The sequence below is a fragment of the Leuciscus leuciscus genome (genome assembly GCF_965113295.1).
Source record: "Leuciscus leuciscus genome assembly, chromosome: 18".
In the NCBI taxonomy this organism is placed as follows: domain Eukaryota; kingdom Metazoa; phylum Chordata; class Actinopteri; order Cypriniformes; family Leuciscidae; genus Leuciscus; species Leuciscus leuciscus.
Genome location: NC_138742.1, coordinates 8,550,959 through 8,566,837, shown reverse-complemented (window position 1 = coordinate 8,566,837; position 15,879 = coordinate 8,550,959). Strand labels below are relative to the sequence as shown.

The window sequence follows — 15,879 nt, the reverse complement described above, 5'->3', positions numbered from 1 at the left end:
AACTTTTGAACAGTAGAGTACTTATAATGTACATATATTGCACAGTTCTGTATGCAAGAATACGCCAATGACCTTCTACATTTGGTAAATGTGCAGTATACAAACAATGTTTCCCAGAATGCAATGCACTTGACTTGACCTTCCATTTGTAGCGTTAACAAATTAAACTTTCTCAGTCAGACTTGATTATTATTTGATTGGCCCATTAATAGTATTTGAATGGAAAAATTGGATTCAAAATGCAGAATTACCTTTTTTATTCAGCGGTACGTCTGGAGATTTAAAAACATTTTAAACATGAAATGTTATTTTTCACATACTATTTTTCAAAAGTATGCTAGTGTTCCATTCCGAACAACCATTTTACGTACAGGAGACACTTGTTTTATCGTGAGACCTTAGTTTTTATTTTTGGTGAAAGAAAACCCCATACAGGGGCTAATTTTTGTTAAATGTGTGTGTGATGATGATGTTGTTTGCTTGTAAATTCAGACTAAAGGAGTCATTCAACATTCATATTGCAAACGCAGCATTGCTGTTTCAGCATTGAAATAGTCGTTATGCTAAATCTGTTTCTTAATATGTAATCATTTGCTAAAGATCACTTGCATTCAAAGCAATGCCTTGATATGAAATAATATCATATGAAATTGACTGTTCCCTGCCTTTGCAGATCGAGAAGTCAATATGGTCTTGCAGGAACCCCAGGAAGACTGAAATTGACACCTCACGCTTGCTTGAGCTGTTTGGAGTGACTGAGTTAGGCGGCCCAGGCCGATCAGAGTCCACCAGTACTATGGAAATCATGTTGAATTCAAGGATCGCTCACAATTTCAGTAAGTACACACTAAAAAAAAATGGTTCTTCAGGGGTTCTTTGCGGTGGTTAAGGTGCTATATAGCACCACTACCATTTAAAGAACCTGTTAAGCCCAGTTTGGTTCTTCAGCGGTTCTTTGGGGTGGTTAAGGTGCTATATGGCACCTCTTATGGTTCTACATAGCACCATTTGACAAAGGTAGGTGCTATATGGCACTTAAAGTGGTTCCCCTATGATTACAAGCCAATGAACCACTTTTAGTGCTATTTAGCACCATTTTTGTTTAGAGTGTATTGCAGGATCTCTCAGGCTATCAGCCAACATCTTTAAATGAAAAGTACCTTTTCATTGTCATAATAGAAATTAGCAGCCAGGATATTCTTGCAGGTTTGAAACAGCATGAGGGCGAGTAAATGATGACAGGTTTTCATTTGTAGGTGAACTTCCTTTAAAGTAAGAGGATCATGGCCTCTTGAGGAGAAATGCCAGGCCGTGTCTTGTTATAAATGGTGTATTTTGTTGTAGAACTTGTGGAGTCAGTCATGGTGTGGGTTATTGATCTCTGTGGGAGGATTAGAGCAGCAACAGAGAGGACCATTAAAAACCTCTCCTGGATTGGCTTTGAATAACAATAGATCTGACAAAACAATTTGCACATAGTTTAGTTCTCACGTACTTAAGTCCTCAATAGATTTTGTAGTTTGACAAAACACTATGAATTGAAAAACAAGCTGTTTAGCAGACTACTACGCTGATTACTTTAGAAAAGAGAATTGTGTCTTGATCTTTCTTATGCTTATTTGTTTATTAGAGGTGTTTGCAAAGGACTTATTGAGGAGTGGTGTGCCATATTACCTTTCTAAGCTATTTTTTTGGCTTGGACTTCTGAAAGATTATAATTCGACTTACATTTATTAATGTATTTTCAGGTTGTCATGTACTTTTCAACACATTGTGCCCAAAAGGCTGAGATCACATTGAAATTCTGACTATCAAATGCTAATTTCTGCTGTATTTATTGTAGAACACTATCATTCAAAAGTTTGAGGTTGGTAATTTTTATTAATGTTTAAAAAAAAAATGAATTTAATGATGCTGAATTTTCAGCATCATTACTCCAGTCTTCAGTGTCACATGATCCTTCAGAAATCATTCTAATATGATGATTTGATGCTCAAGAAACATTTGAGTCACATGATTATTCATGTCCGAATCATAAATTGGGTTGTGAAAAAGTATGAACAATACAATACAAAACAGTGAGGTTTGCCATTGCAGACACCTTGAATAAACACATGAGCATAAGAAATACCAGGAAACAATTCTCTTTTCTAAAATAATCACATAGCAGTCTGCTAAAAAGCTTGCTTTTCAATTCATAGTCTTTTGTCAAACTATAAAATCTCTTCTAATTTAAACCTGGAATCAAACTTTAGCACTAGCATTTTGAAAAAAGTTAAACAAATAAATGTTATGATGTAAAATGAAGAAGAAATATGTAAGATTTTACTAAACTAATAAGAATGGGTTCCGTTAATGGAAATTAAGCTGAAAAAAAATAAGTAAAAAAAAATAATATTATAATTAAAAACATGTAAAAACAACATTTGCAAATGAAAAAGTACTACAATAACTAATACTAAAATAATAATACATTTAAATATAAATATAAAATAGTGTTGTCAACTTTTATGTTAGATGCGATAAATCATGATTAATCGATTTGACAGCACTTATAAAAAAAACTAAATTAATAAAAATGACAAAAGCACAAAATTAAAATATATAAAAAAGCCAATGCAAAATATTAATAAATACTATAATAAAGTATAAATAATACTAAAATAACAATGGTGTGGTTGATTGAAATTCAGAGCTTCACGTAAATTGTTATGCTGATACTATAATTTGTAATGGAATAAATATTATTAATTAGAAAAACGAAAAAATGTCAGTAGTGCATTTTCTCAGACTTTTTGCACATTAAACTTTCTAAGAAAATCAAATTAAGCATAGACAGAACAAATGCTCAGGAACAATTTACATATTGACCACAAAAAAAGATCTCAACTTGATAAATCTGGTCTGTTGACCATCTAAACAGCTCTAAAAGATACAACTAGGTGGCAGTGTTGCATCAAACTGACAGACAAAAAAATAAAAAGTATAAATAAAAAAGTTACTGCAATGTTCCAGTGTCCTCCAAATGATACTAAAGCATGGAATATGTTGATTCATCACACTGGGTTTCAAGTGTTCTGTTGAAAATACCTCTTTGTGATGCGCGTTTCCCAGAAGCCAAGATCTATCTTGAACAATAAGGATGCTGATGTTCTCTTGAGCACGTCAGAGGTAGCACAAACATGTGTTATTTTTGACCACCCTGTTTATTTGGATGGATTTTTTGCTAGTGAATGAGACTTGAATAGCTCCTCTGACTCAAAAAAGCATTAAAGATAAAAAAATTATTTGCAAATGAAAGTAGGTCCTTGTGATCTCTGCTATTAATATTCAATACATCCCTAGAAAATGTTATAAAAAATGTTGAGGCCACATTTTGTGCTTGACTGTTGGATTCTAATAGTCAAGCACCATTTTACGTCTCTTTGAATGACCTAAAGTGCACTTAAAACTAAAAAGGAGAGTTTAAAAGTGCTTTTGTGCAAAGTTCTGCACAAAAACAAGACATTTCCACAACTTTTACATTTTATTTTCACCTTAGCTCTTCACAAAGAGGTAAAGCATGGCCTCGTCTACTCAGGAAGAAAAGAGATTGGATTTCAAAAGCGAGTAAATCAGAACGAAAACAATAACACCAGCAGCAACAACCAAACGGCTGTGAGTTTCTCACACAGGTGCCTCAATTAGGGGAGCGCTATGAAAAATGCATGGCACCCTTACTAGCCTATGTGTCAGCTATCTCTTCCCTTCCAAGTGTCCTCTTCCTCTTCCCCTGTCTCTGACAAGTTGCGGCGGTAGGCAATCAGGGCCCAGAGCAACCCCCAGGCAATTTATCTCTCAGCCAGTCTAACACGAAGGGGCAAAGGGCTACGGAGCTCGGCAAAATGATAATGCCTTCTCAGATGAATATTGCATGTTGATCAGTAATAACTCAGCCAGAAAACTCCCCCGACTGCATGAAAAAGGAAAGAGATTCGCGAGGTGATTGAGTTTGTATGAGTTCTTGGATGATGGCATCTGTGGTAGCGTGGAAGGAAATGCTCCATCACGTTTTTCACGTCTGTGACCAAATCAGAATTATGACATTCATTGTTTATGTATATTTAAGTATCTCAGAGTTTCGCTGAAGCATTACAGAAAATACATACGGTTATAAATGCGATGCCTCTTAGTTAATTACCGCGTGGCTTTATTCCACAGAGACACATTGTAAGCAGATGTAGCTTAAAGTTGCTCTGCACATGGATAGCTATGTGGTGAAAATACAGATGGAGGAATTATGGGATTGTGCATTTCACTCGTGTCTGGGTATTATCATGAATCTGCTTTATATCCGCAAGTAGTAGTTTCGGCTAAACTTTACCACCCCCTCGTGCCAATAAATAAACAAAACGACTGCAAATCATAGCTCAGTGAGATTTATTTGAATAAAGTGTCCGGAATGGCTATGTTATATATATTATTTAAAGTCCCCCTGTAGTCAATAACTTTATCCCTTAAAACTCATCTTTGATCACCAAAATGTCATATTTAAATGTTTTTTCTTTGAAAAAAAAAAATTCTTCATACCTTAAAATAGCTTGAATGTAATTCTACACCCTTGCTTCATTTAGTATACGCAGTTCAATGAATATGCAAATGAGCCCCGCCTCCACTCACTCACACCAGCTCAGAGATCCACTCTTTGACGATCACACGGTTGATGTGATTGGTTACAAGGTTGTTTGTGATGTCAGAAACACCAGCGATTTCAAACCGCGTTTTTGAGACTGTCTTTGTTTCACTGCAGTTTTAAGGAGAAAATACTCGTAATGAATTTACACATGGTTTGTCTTAAAGCACATTAAAAACACCACATAGACATATAAACAACATTAAAATTTTTGCCACAGGGGGACTTTGTGGGGGACTTGTTTTTCTGTAGTTGCCTACAGAAGCAGTATTTTATGAACATTGTACACTACCGTTCAATAGTTTGGGTCGGTAAGATATTTTATTGTTTTTAAAGTCTCTTATGCTCATTAAGGCTGCATTTATTCGATCAAATTTACAGTAAAACAGTAATATTGTGGAAAAATGTCTACAATATAAAATCTAATATGCTGATTTGGTGCTCAAGATATGTTTCTTATTATTATCAAACAGTTGTGCTGCTTAATATTTTTTGTGGAAACCTTGATCAATGTTTTTCAGGATTCTTTGAAAAGAACAGCATTGATTTGAAATACAAAGTTCTGTCATGAAACTCTAGATAGCACAGGCTGATTGGTCCTTAACTCTATTTGTTAACGATCACATTGTTGCCAATCATCTTGCCTCTCATCATTCAAATACTTGGCATTGTTTGCTGTTTGCAATCTGCAGCGCGCTTTCAGAAACCCTCCACCTCCCCCAGCTCCACCTGTATTAACATTACCAATCTCTCAGAGGGTTGTCATGACAGAATAAGAATAAGAATTATTAAACCACTTTTGTACGGTAGTGTAGGCATATATGTATCAATGCATGTGTAGGCATAATGCATTGAATAATAAATATTATACGAATATAACAGTTCATGGAATTTTATGCTTATTTGGGCTAGTGCCCCACTTTGCACCAGACAGTTTGATCATTAGCAACATGCTGATGTTAAACTGTACTGGAATAAATAGTTAACCGAGTCTTATTTGTATGGTTGCTGCTTTGTTACAATGCTGCCTTAGAAGAAAGCTGCATATTTAGGTAGGTGACAGCAAGGCAGCTCATTAGGTTTTGGAACAGACTCATTATGTCCTGTAATATGACTGCTTATTTGGCTCTTGATATAATTTATAGCATGCGTAGGTCCTAATAATACGAACACAAAGACTAATCTGATGCCAGACACTTTTGAGGACTCTGTTGAGACTTTTAACACAACCTTAGAGTCATCATTAGTAGCAGCGATTTTATCCAGAGGACAGTTTTATTGCTTCGAGGTTGCTCTTTCATGTCTCTGGAGATTTAAGATGAGATCTCTGACTTATAATTGCAGACTTTGGTATCTTTTGTAGCACAGTTTGAGATCTGTTAAACTCAAGAGGTGACACACATGAAATACTAGATTACTAGGAGAAAAAGGTTACTGTCATTGATGTCTTAAAGGGATGGTTCGGAGTAATTTCAACCTAGGGACCTTTGCACCACGAGCCAAACACCCCCCCTGAAGCTTTTTTTCCCTTGGTCGAACATTATTAAAGTTAGAGCTCATTTAGAGACATCAGCCGAATGGCTTAGTGCAGGCGCTAATGGATCCAAGGTTGTATCTCGTAAATTACCACACTAATAAAGCCTGGAATGGTACCAAACTTCTACAGTAGTACAAATAGGTTCTGCATTGATTTGAAATACAAAGTTCTGTCACGAAACTCTAGATAGCGCAGGCTGATTGTTGGTCCTTAACTCTATTTGTTAGCGATCACATCGCTGCCAATGAGCTTGCCTCTCATCATTCAAATACTTGGCATTGTTTGCTGTTTGCAATCTGCAGCGCGCTTTCAGAAACCCTCCACCTTCCCCAGCTCGAACAAGGGAAAAAAAGCTTCTGGGGGGGTATTTGGCTCGAGGTAATGGTGCAAAGGACCCTAGGTTGAAATTACTCCGAACCATCCCTTTAAATGATATCTGACAGTAAACTTTTTCTCCCCACAGATATAGTTTTGTATATGGGGTCCAAAAGTCTGAGACTGCATAGAATTTCATTTAAACAAGAAAATAGTCAGAAAGTTTTAGGATTTTGGAAGATTCTCAGTAAAGAAAATATATGGCATAAAATAAATAAGAAATATTTCAGATTCTACAGATTTCTAGATCACTACTTAAATCAGCAATTTTGTGACTTTGAGCATTTAAAATTTGTACAAAAGGTCAGATTTTCATTATTCGATTGAAGCACATGATGCTCTTTGAAACATCTCAGATTTTCTGGATAATGATGAGTTTTGCTGCCATTAAAGCTGAAGTACCAAAAATGAAGTCATTCTGCAATCATGTACAGTTTTCATTCAACCTTTTCACACATTGCTGTACTAAAATATGCTATATTATATACTATATGCCCACATTAAGGACAAAAGCATTGGGACACACCTCTTAATTGTATTCAGGTGTTTCAAGCAGACCCATTGCCACAGGTGTATAAAGTCAAGCATCTAGCAATGCTGTCTGCATTTACAAACATTGGTGAACAAATGGGTCATTCTGAGGTCAGTGAATTCAAGCGTTGTACTGTAATAGGATGCCACCTTCGCAATAAGTCAATTCGTGAAATTTCATCCCTGCTAGATATTCTACGGTCAAACCTAAGTGTTAGTTCTGGAAAGTGGAAGAGTTTAGGAATAGCAGCAACTCAGCCACAAAGCGGGAGACCATGTAAAGTCACATAGCGGGGTCACCGAGTGCTGAGGCACATGGTGCGTTAAAGTCACCAATGCTCTGCTGATTCCATAGGTGAAGTGTTCCAAACTCACACTGGCATTAATATCATTTCACTGGCAAGTATTCAAAAAGAGATACCAGAGATACCATTCAACCAGAGATACCAAATGTCTTTTCTGTTTCTCTGTCTCTGCCGGCTTTGGCCTTAGGCCCAGTGCTATTTCAAATGAGCAACAGTGGACAGTAAATATATTTACTGTCCTCACTGGGTACCATATTAATGTATGGGGGCTATTTTTCAGACTTGGCCCTTTACTTTTAGTGAAGGGAAATCTTAATGCATCAGCATACCAAGACATTTTGGAAAATGCTATGCTTCCAACTTTGTGGGCACATTTTAGGGAAGGCCCTTTTCTATTCCAGCATGACTGTGCACAAAGCAAGGTTCATTAAGACATGGTTGGATGTGTTTGGTGTGGAATAACTTGACTGGCCCTCACAAAGCCCTTACCTCATCCCCATCGAACACCTTTGGGATGAACTGGAACGGATATTGCGAGCCAGACCTTCCCGTCCAACATCAATGCTTGACCTCACAAATGCTCTACCAGATGAATGGGAAACTCCAAAATCTTGTGGAAATCCTTTCCAGAAGAGAGTGGAAGTTGTTATAGCTGTAAAGGGGGGACCAATGTGATGTCATTGCAGTCCCCGTTGGTGTAATGGTCATGTGTCCCAATGCTTTTGTCCATATAGTGTTTATTTGTAATGATTTTTTTTGTGTTTTAAACTAGAAAGTTGCTAAAGAGAAGCATTTTCACTAATGGTCTCAGACTCTTGGACCCACTATATATAGTCATGTGAAAAAGAAAGTACACCCTTATGAATTCTATGGTTTTACGTGGCAAGACTCCTGATACATAAAACCATAAATTCAAAAGGGTGTACTTTCTTTTTCACATGACTGTATATATGTTCTCATATGTTCTATTTCAATCTTTCTTAGAGCTACAGTATAGCTAATGGCTTTAAAGTGAACATCACTCCTTGAGTCCAGTCCTTGAACAATGACGGAACCACACAGTCTTCATAAATAAAACAAAATGTCCTGCCTATTTCTGAATTGAAGGGCTGTATCATATTATTCCATTTTAATGTATCTGAACTTTTTTGTTCCAACTGTACCACCCGTAAAGAAAATAAATTGCTAATCGAAAACCCATGATTAGAGCCGCAATTACAGCTTGAAGACTTTTCATAGGGGTTTGGCTGTTCAGCTGGTGGTGAGCTACTGGAATCATGAGTGAGGAACGAAGTCCAGAAGTCCTTGTTAGCCTCTACAGCTCTGGCTGTTTTCAGTTTAATCACTGAAACAAGGAAATAAGATGAACAGCATATAATTGGAACATAAAAGTAAAAAATTATATGTTAATGCAAGTGAAGATGTTATTCTCACTCTTTTATGATATTTTTTTTTCAGTGTAGTATTGGTGGGTTTTTTTAAACAGTTGTTTCCAAAAAATAAATCATTGCCTTTGAAATTTTCTAAAGAATTTTTTTTTAATATTATATTTATATTCATTGAGTAAAATATTAAGATGACAGCATATCTGAAATAAACACAAAGATAAATCAAGTTAGAACTTTTGCATTGTTTTATGTAAAAATGGCAACCTTGCAATGCCACTGAAAATCAAAGTGACACATTTCAGAGAGAATAACAACTTAGAATTACTAACTGCTTATTATTATTATAATTGGGTATGTGGCAGTGTTCAGAATAAACAAATCATCAAGCTCATGTGAAGTGGTAGTCACATTTTTTTTTCTTTTTACAAAGAAATTTACTGCGAATTCTGATATTAAAACAATTTTCTCGGTCCAATTAATTCCCAGTGGATACTACATTCTAGACTCACCCTTAATTTTTTGCTGTATCAAATCAATTAAAATGGTTGTGAACGCTAAATACTTAATGTTAATCTGTTTTGTGTTTGTGAGGCTGTTGGTTTTTATGAATGTGACATGGCCTCCCATGTTTAAAAGAATGGATAAAATCAGATTTTCTTGCTTGGCTCATTGTTGCCGAGATGAAATCATGTTAACCATGAAAAAACCTTCCTTTCACACAGATATAATGGTTTCTCTGTAGTGCAACTTGGTGCAAACAGGAAAAAGAGGCTTTTTACACCGTGTCCTAACTAGACGCGACAAATATTTTGTCTGTCCACACTAGACGCGACGCGACTGCGAGATGCGTCAAAATCAATCAAACCCCACAGCCAATCAGAACAGCGTGTGGGCGGAGTCTCGCACAGCACCAGAGAGTAATTTTGACGGCAATCGCAAGAAAATGGATAAGTAGACTAATCAAATTCACAAATATTACACCATTTAAACATTATTAAAAATTCATAGACTACAGAGTCACTAAAACAATCTTTGTCAAAGAATACACTTGTTTGTTCACAGTTTGAACGTTCTTGTTTCCATTTGTTTAATTTCAAGATCTGAGGTTGCATTGTTGCTTTCACGGATACAAAGCTGGGACCACTAAATGATATTCAAAGTCACATTACACGCTTTTAACATTAAATAAAGCACATAAGCAGTACCTGAGATTAACATTGCCACACTTTGTGTTTGTTGTTCCAGCGCGACGTCGCAGAAAATTAGAAACCGTTTCTAAAATAGAATCGTCGCGGCTGGTTAGGACAAAAACTCTGATTAACATGGAAAATATCACTTTTATGGCACGTCGCGTCTAGTTAGGACACGCTGTTAACATTGTAATTGTACCCTTTAACCTGGTGCCACTCAATCAAAGTGTGAATATGTTGCTGTGATGAGCGTCATGCAGCTGCCACGGCTCCCATTATTCATACCCTTTTTTTTCTGTTTGCAGCTTCAGCACAGCTAGGTTTATTAGGTAAAATGAAAATCCCATCAATTCAGGTTTTGTACAATGCAAATCAGCATGCATCTGGCCCTCCTTGGATCATGTATAGAGAGGTAATTAAGCACACAACCCTTTTGTCTTCGAAATGTGCTTGGAGTTTTTCATCACAGGTGGGGAGAGCTGCTGTCAGGAGAGGTTGTTTCAAGAGTTGCTCAAGACTGAATGTGTGTGTACCTGTGTTTAAATGTATTGCGTATTGTCCCCACAGATATTTTCCTCAAAAGTTTCCCTGTGCATCCAAAAGAGCTCAAGGACAAATTGTTGATTATAAATGAAGAGGAAGGGGGTCTCTCAGACGAGCATATTGCCTCTCTCAGGAGGTAAGAGATACATGGAGACAAAGCAGCCTGCCAAACTCCACACCTGACACAATAGTTCATTTCTTAAATGTGTATTGATTAATTGTTGGTCTATGAACACATGCAGACTGATGACTTTGGCTGTGGTGTTGTTTTTCTGCTTTTTCAGCATCTTTTTTAAGAGTGCCATGTTTTTAAGATGCTGTATCACATTAAGTCAAGTTTAAAAAGTGTGTACAAGAGGTTTATAAATTCCATTTTGATCCAAACTAGGTTATGCTGGTCTCTTTCATTGAAAATGATAATTTGACTCACAAGACTTTATGGAACTTCTTCAATATGTCTGATAGCAAAACACTGCATTTTCAGCATCATTACTCCAGTCTTCAGTGTCACATGATCCTTCAGAAATCATTCTAATATGCTGAACTGGTGCTCAAGAATATATTCTAAATATTATGTTTAATATTATTTTGGAAAGCATGATTATCTCCCCCCCCCCCCCCCCCCCCCATTTCTTTTAGTTGAATTATAAAGAACTATTTATTTGAAATAGATTTTTTTTGTAACATTATTAATGTCTTTACTGCCAACTTTTGAACAGTAGTGTTAGTGTAGCAGCGTGAGGTGCTAAATTAAACCATTTTACATCAATTGTAAACACATTTTATACTGATTTGATTGTTTGTATGCACTTTTATGACCAGAATAGTTAAAAAAAAATCTGTTTATGAAATATACTGTATATTTTTAAGACTGTTAAAATTATAGTTCACCCAAAAAATAAAATTCTGTCATCATTTACTCACTGTCAGATTGTTCCAAACCTGTATGAATTTCTTTCTTCTGCTGAACACAAAATATATTTTGAAGATTGTCCGTAACCAAACGTTTGATGGGGCCCATATTTTTTTTCCATACTATGGAATCAACAGGCCCCATCAACTGTTTGGTTACTGACATTCTTCAAAATATCTTTTGTGTTCAGGAGAAGAAAGAAATTCTTACAGGTTTGGAACAACTTGAGTAAATGATGACCGAATTTTCATTTTTGGGTGAACTATCCCTTTAAGAGTAAGAACCCTAAAAGAAATGGTGATATAAATATACACATCCTACTATACACGCATGCATATTTAACCTCAAATGTTAATGCTTGAAAAAAGATTCTTGTCCATGTTATTAGTTAATGACCCTTTTATAAAATATAAATGAAAATATAGCGGTTGAGATCAGCAGACCAAAGTTAAATGTAAAAGAACAGAGTGAGCTCTGTGTTTTGTAAGATACTCGTACTCCAGTGGTAGATGTAATGAAGACCACAGAGACCACGAGAAGTCACGGGCAGTTCATGTTGAGGAAGACACCATAGTGTTTCTTTAATGCTAATATAAAAGAACATATGCCAGGCTCTCTTAACAGAACAGGCTGCTTATAAAACTTTTATCTGATGTATTTGAGGAAAAGGAAACTATTGAGTTGCCCTGAGGGAAGCTGGAGAAATGCTTTCTCCTCTGCATTTGACTGCAAGAAACATCCTTAAATGACTGCTGGAGGCCGACCTGCATGCGGGAGGCATAATCTAATGTACCTACTGAGATTTATATTTATTTAGCCAAATACGATGGAAATCTTAAGTGCGGCCACATGGGCTTCTGAATACAATCTTATTCAAGATGGTCCCAGCTGAAACTGCAATATTAATGGTAGGTGACTTTAGTTTGCTTGTTTCTCCATCTGAACATTCTTGGGCTCATGAAATAGTCAGTGTGGTATGGATTTGAAACGCACTAAAACGACCTGAACACAGGTCCATTTTGGAGGTGAGCTGGGTTCAAACAGGATGCAAGTCAGGAACAGCCAAACATCAACTACCTGAGCACTTTATACAAGCTGACTGCAACTTGGCTTTTAATCAACCTCTGTTCCTCGGGCCACTGCAAATCACAGTAGCATGTGCCCTTTTCAGAGGACTAGATGGAGAGATGCAAAGAGAAAAGGAGGCAATCTTGGAGGAGAAAATAGGCTCGCTAGGCAGTCAACCTGTAAAAAAGGAACCAGGGTTGTGTGACATCCTTTTAGAATCGTGCACGCTTAAAATGGTCATCTATGAAGTATTTATGACGCAGAGAGGTTGGACCGATGTAAAACTAAATTAGGGCAGACATTTCAGTGCTTTGCCATGTTTTCATTTGTTGCATTCTTCATCAGATACGTGCCCACCGCAGACGACATTGAGATGTATAAATCGCATAAAGGAGACTTGACTGAACTGCATGTGGTGGACCAGTACATGATGGAGGTAAAGACATCACGTTCTGGTTAATCGCTGAAATAATAGATGTAATATACAATATGTATGTATGTGTGTGTATATTTCAAATCAACATAAAGTGAAGAAATGTATACTATTATATACTACCATCTTTGTAAATATATGGGTCCCTATTTTAACAATCTAAGCGCATTGTCTAAAGCGCACGGCGCAAGCACACTTAGGTCGTGTCCAAATCCACTTTTGCTAGTTTAACGACGGGAAAAATGGTCGACTGCCCAGCGCATGGTCTAAAAATGAGTCTCATCTCCCATTCCCTTTAAAAGCCAGTTGCGCTCGCGCCATGGCGGATTTGCTATTTACACGCTAACAATGCGCCTGAACACACATAGTTTTCAGGCCAGCACACCTATGGGCGCACAAATGAGCGCAAAAAAATGCATTTGCTATTTAAACAACGTGGCGCAGGATGTGAAAATGAAACTGCGTCGGACTAAAACTAGCAAAAAACACTTGCATCGCGCCTGGCGACGCATTGCTCCGGATGTATGATAGGGCCCATGATATGCAAGTACTTTATAAATACTACGAATTTTGTCATCACAATTTTTTTTTTGCATTACTGTTTGAAAATATGTGCTTTATTACAATTCGAAATTAATAATGGTGCAAAACAAGTTTCAATTGCAAAATATAATTTTATTTTATTTATTTTACTTTTGGGGTTAAACATGTCTGATATGTTCTTAACAGGCTTCATGAGATTCATCCAGACATTGTTGTTGACATTAATGAGTATTACTCTGCATTTTCTAAAAGCGTCCAATTATATGTAGAATCTTATGTATTGGTTCCAAATCTCTCATCTATTTTAGTCCGCATTATACATTACCTACAGATTCTGGGCCATGTGCACAGGGCCATGTTTTCATGTGTCTAAGTGCATCGAATTCTTCTGATCCTCATTATGTGAAAAATCCATGAGGGGATTTAATTTGACAGCTGTTGGTTTGAATTCTTAACCTTCATTTTCACACTGCAAATGAACCACACATCTTGAATAAGGGATTTTTAAAGAGAAACAGCAGTTGCTGTCTTCTGTTTCAGATTAATCTTTAGTAATTTTTAACAACCATGGACATGCCGTTTGTGATGCATTAATCACAGTGCTAGTCCGTTCCAAAGGTTTGAGGCTGGAATTTATAGAAGTGATTTTTAGTGTTTCATGATTTTCGGCAAACATCGTTCCTGCATAATGATATCTTACTGGAACACCTCCAGCAGTGGTGGTCACTTTGCATCAGATATGTGAGATACATAATACATAAAACATGTAAAATATAAATGTCTTTACCTTGAAATATATATACAGTATGTGTGTATAACCTGAGTGCAATACATGATGCGTTGTATTTCAGATGATATCTGGGAACTTGTTGAATGTGTATGACTGAATCTCAAAACATGTAATATTTCACCCCAAAATCAAAAGACTAAAATTATAAAGTATGTTCTGTTTAATAAAAAACAGGATCATTGTTTTTTTTTTGTTTTTTTTGCATTTTGACATTATTTTCATTAAAATTAAGCTAATTTCCTGCCAAATTCTCAAGAGCATATAATGCGCAACAATCTTTTTCATTACCATAATGTGAGAAAGTATATATTTAAAGAAAAATAGAAAAGTACTTAAACATCCATAGGTATGTGTCGTACCACCTATAACTAATTTACAGATTTTAATACAAATAGAACTGATTCATTATTTTTGCATGCAAAACTTAATTACAATGAGAATCACCATTAAAAATAATGTGAATGAAAAAATAAACAGTAATAGAAAATTTCACTTAATTATCATGAAAATAATGCATCAAAGTGCAAAAAAAATGATCTCTACGTATATATATATATATATACATATAATATATTTTAATATTTAGTTTATTCATTAATAAATGCTATAAAAATGTATTGTTCAATGTTACTTCATGATTCCAATTCATGCATTAACCAATCTTGACATGTAGAATCCTGTAGTAAAGTGTTTAAAGGAGTCTTACTTTTGATTTTGGTGTGAAATATGACCTGGGTTTTTTCATTTTCAATTTGTGAGATTCACCCGAACGAACCATGTGTGAAGGTGTCGCTGCATATCTTTATAACATTGTCCAGGCCGTCTTCTGATATATCACCTCTTCCTCAGATGTGTAACATCCCGGACCTGAGCGCCCGCCTGGACCTGCTGCTCACGCTGCGAGAGCTGCCCATCTGTATGGAGGACCTCACGCCGGTCAGACTCGCATTACAAACACCTCATATGCACCTGTCAGTCATGTTTGTGTCAGCCTGTCTCAGCTTCTCTTGCCTTTTGCCTCTCTTTTTCTCTGAACTCTGCTGAATTACTTACCGATAGGGCTCGTTCAGAATACGCTGCCAATATATAATACATTTTCTTTTTCAGATGATACAAGAAAAGAGAGGCACTTTTGGATGCATTCACTATTACCTTTAAGTTATGATAAACAGCATGTGGTGTGTGCAAGTGCATATATTCATTTGCATGTTTGTGGTTGTGCCGGCATTTGTTATGCAGTTAGCACTGTACTGAACTGATGATTATGATTGACAGAAGAAGAAAATGAAAAGTTTGTTTGTGGAAAAACAATCTCGTGTGAACTCGGGTATCACAGTTCGTCTGGAGGAAATCAGTATTAAAGCTTCGCAATAGTGGCTCCTGAGGCACACAGCTGAACGAAGGGGGATATAAAAAAAAAAAGAGAAGCAAAGCAAAGAGAAAGAATAAAAAGCTAATTTACTAATGCAAAAGATAATCTTGGCAGACAGCAGGTGCTTGGAAAAAAATAAATGAAATGGACTTTAGGTGAAAAAAAGAATCATGCATTAATACACAGGGGTTCTGTTTCCAACGAATCAGCACTTAGAGT

General features: G+C 36.3%; 1 protein-coding gene across 1 annotated transcript in view; it reads left to right on the top strand.

Annotated features, from left to right (window-relative positions):
- LOC309480872 (uncharacterized protein) overlaps nt 1–15,879 on the top strand; it is a 38,962-nt gene that overhangs the window by 6,363 nt on the left and 16,720 nt on the right. The window contains exons 8-11 of the mRNA XM_082145559.1: nt 674–836; nt 10,566–10,677; nt 12,868–12,958; nt 15,138–15,224. Of these exons, the coding sequence (XP_082001685.1) occupies nt 674–836; nt 10,566–10,677; nt 12,868–12,958; nt 15,138–15,224 (453 nt within the window). The remainder of the gene's footprint in view (nt 1–673; nt 837–10,565; nt 10,678–12,867; nt 12,959–15,137; nt 15,225–15,879) is intronic.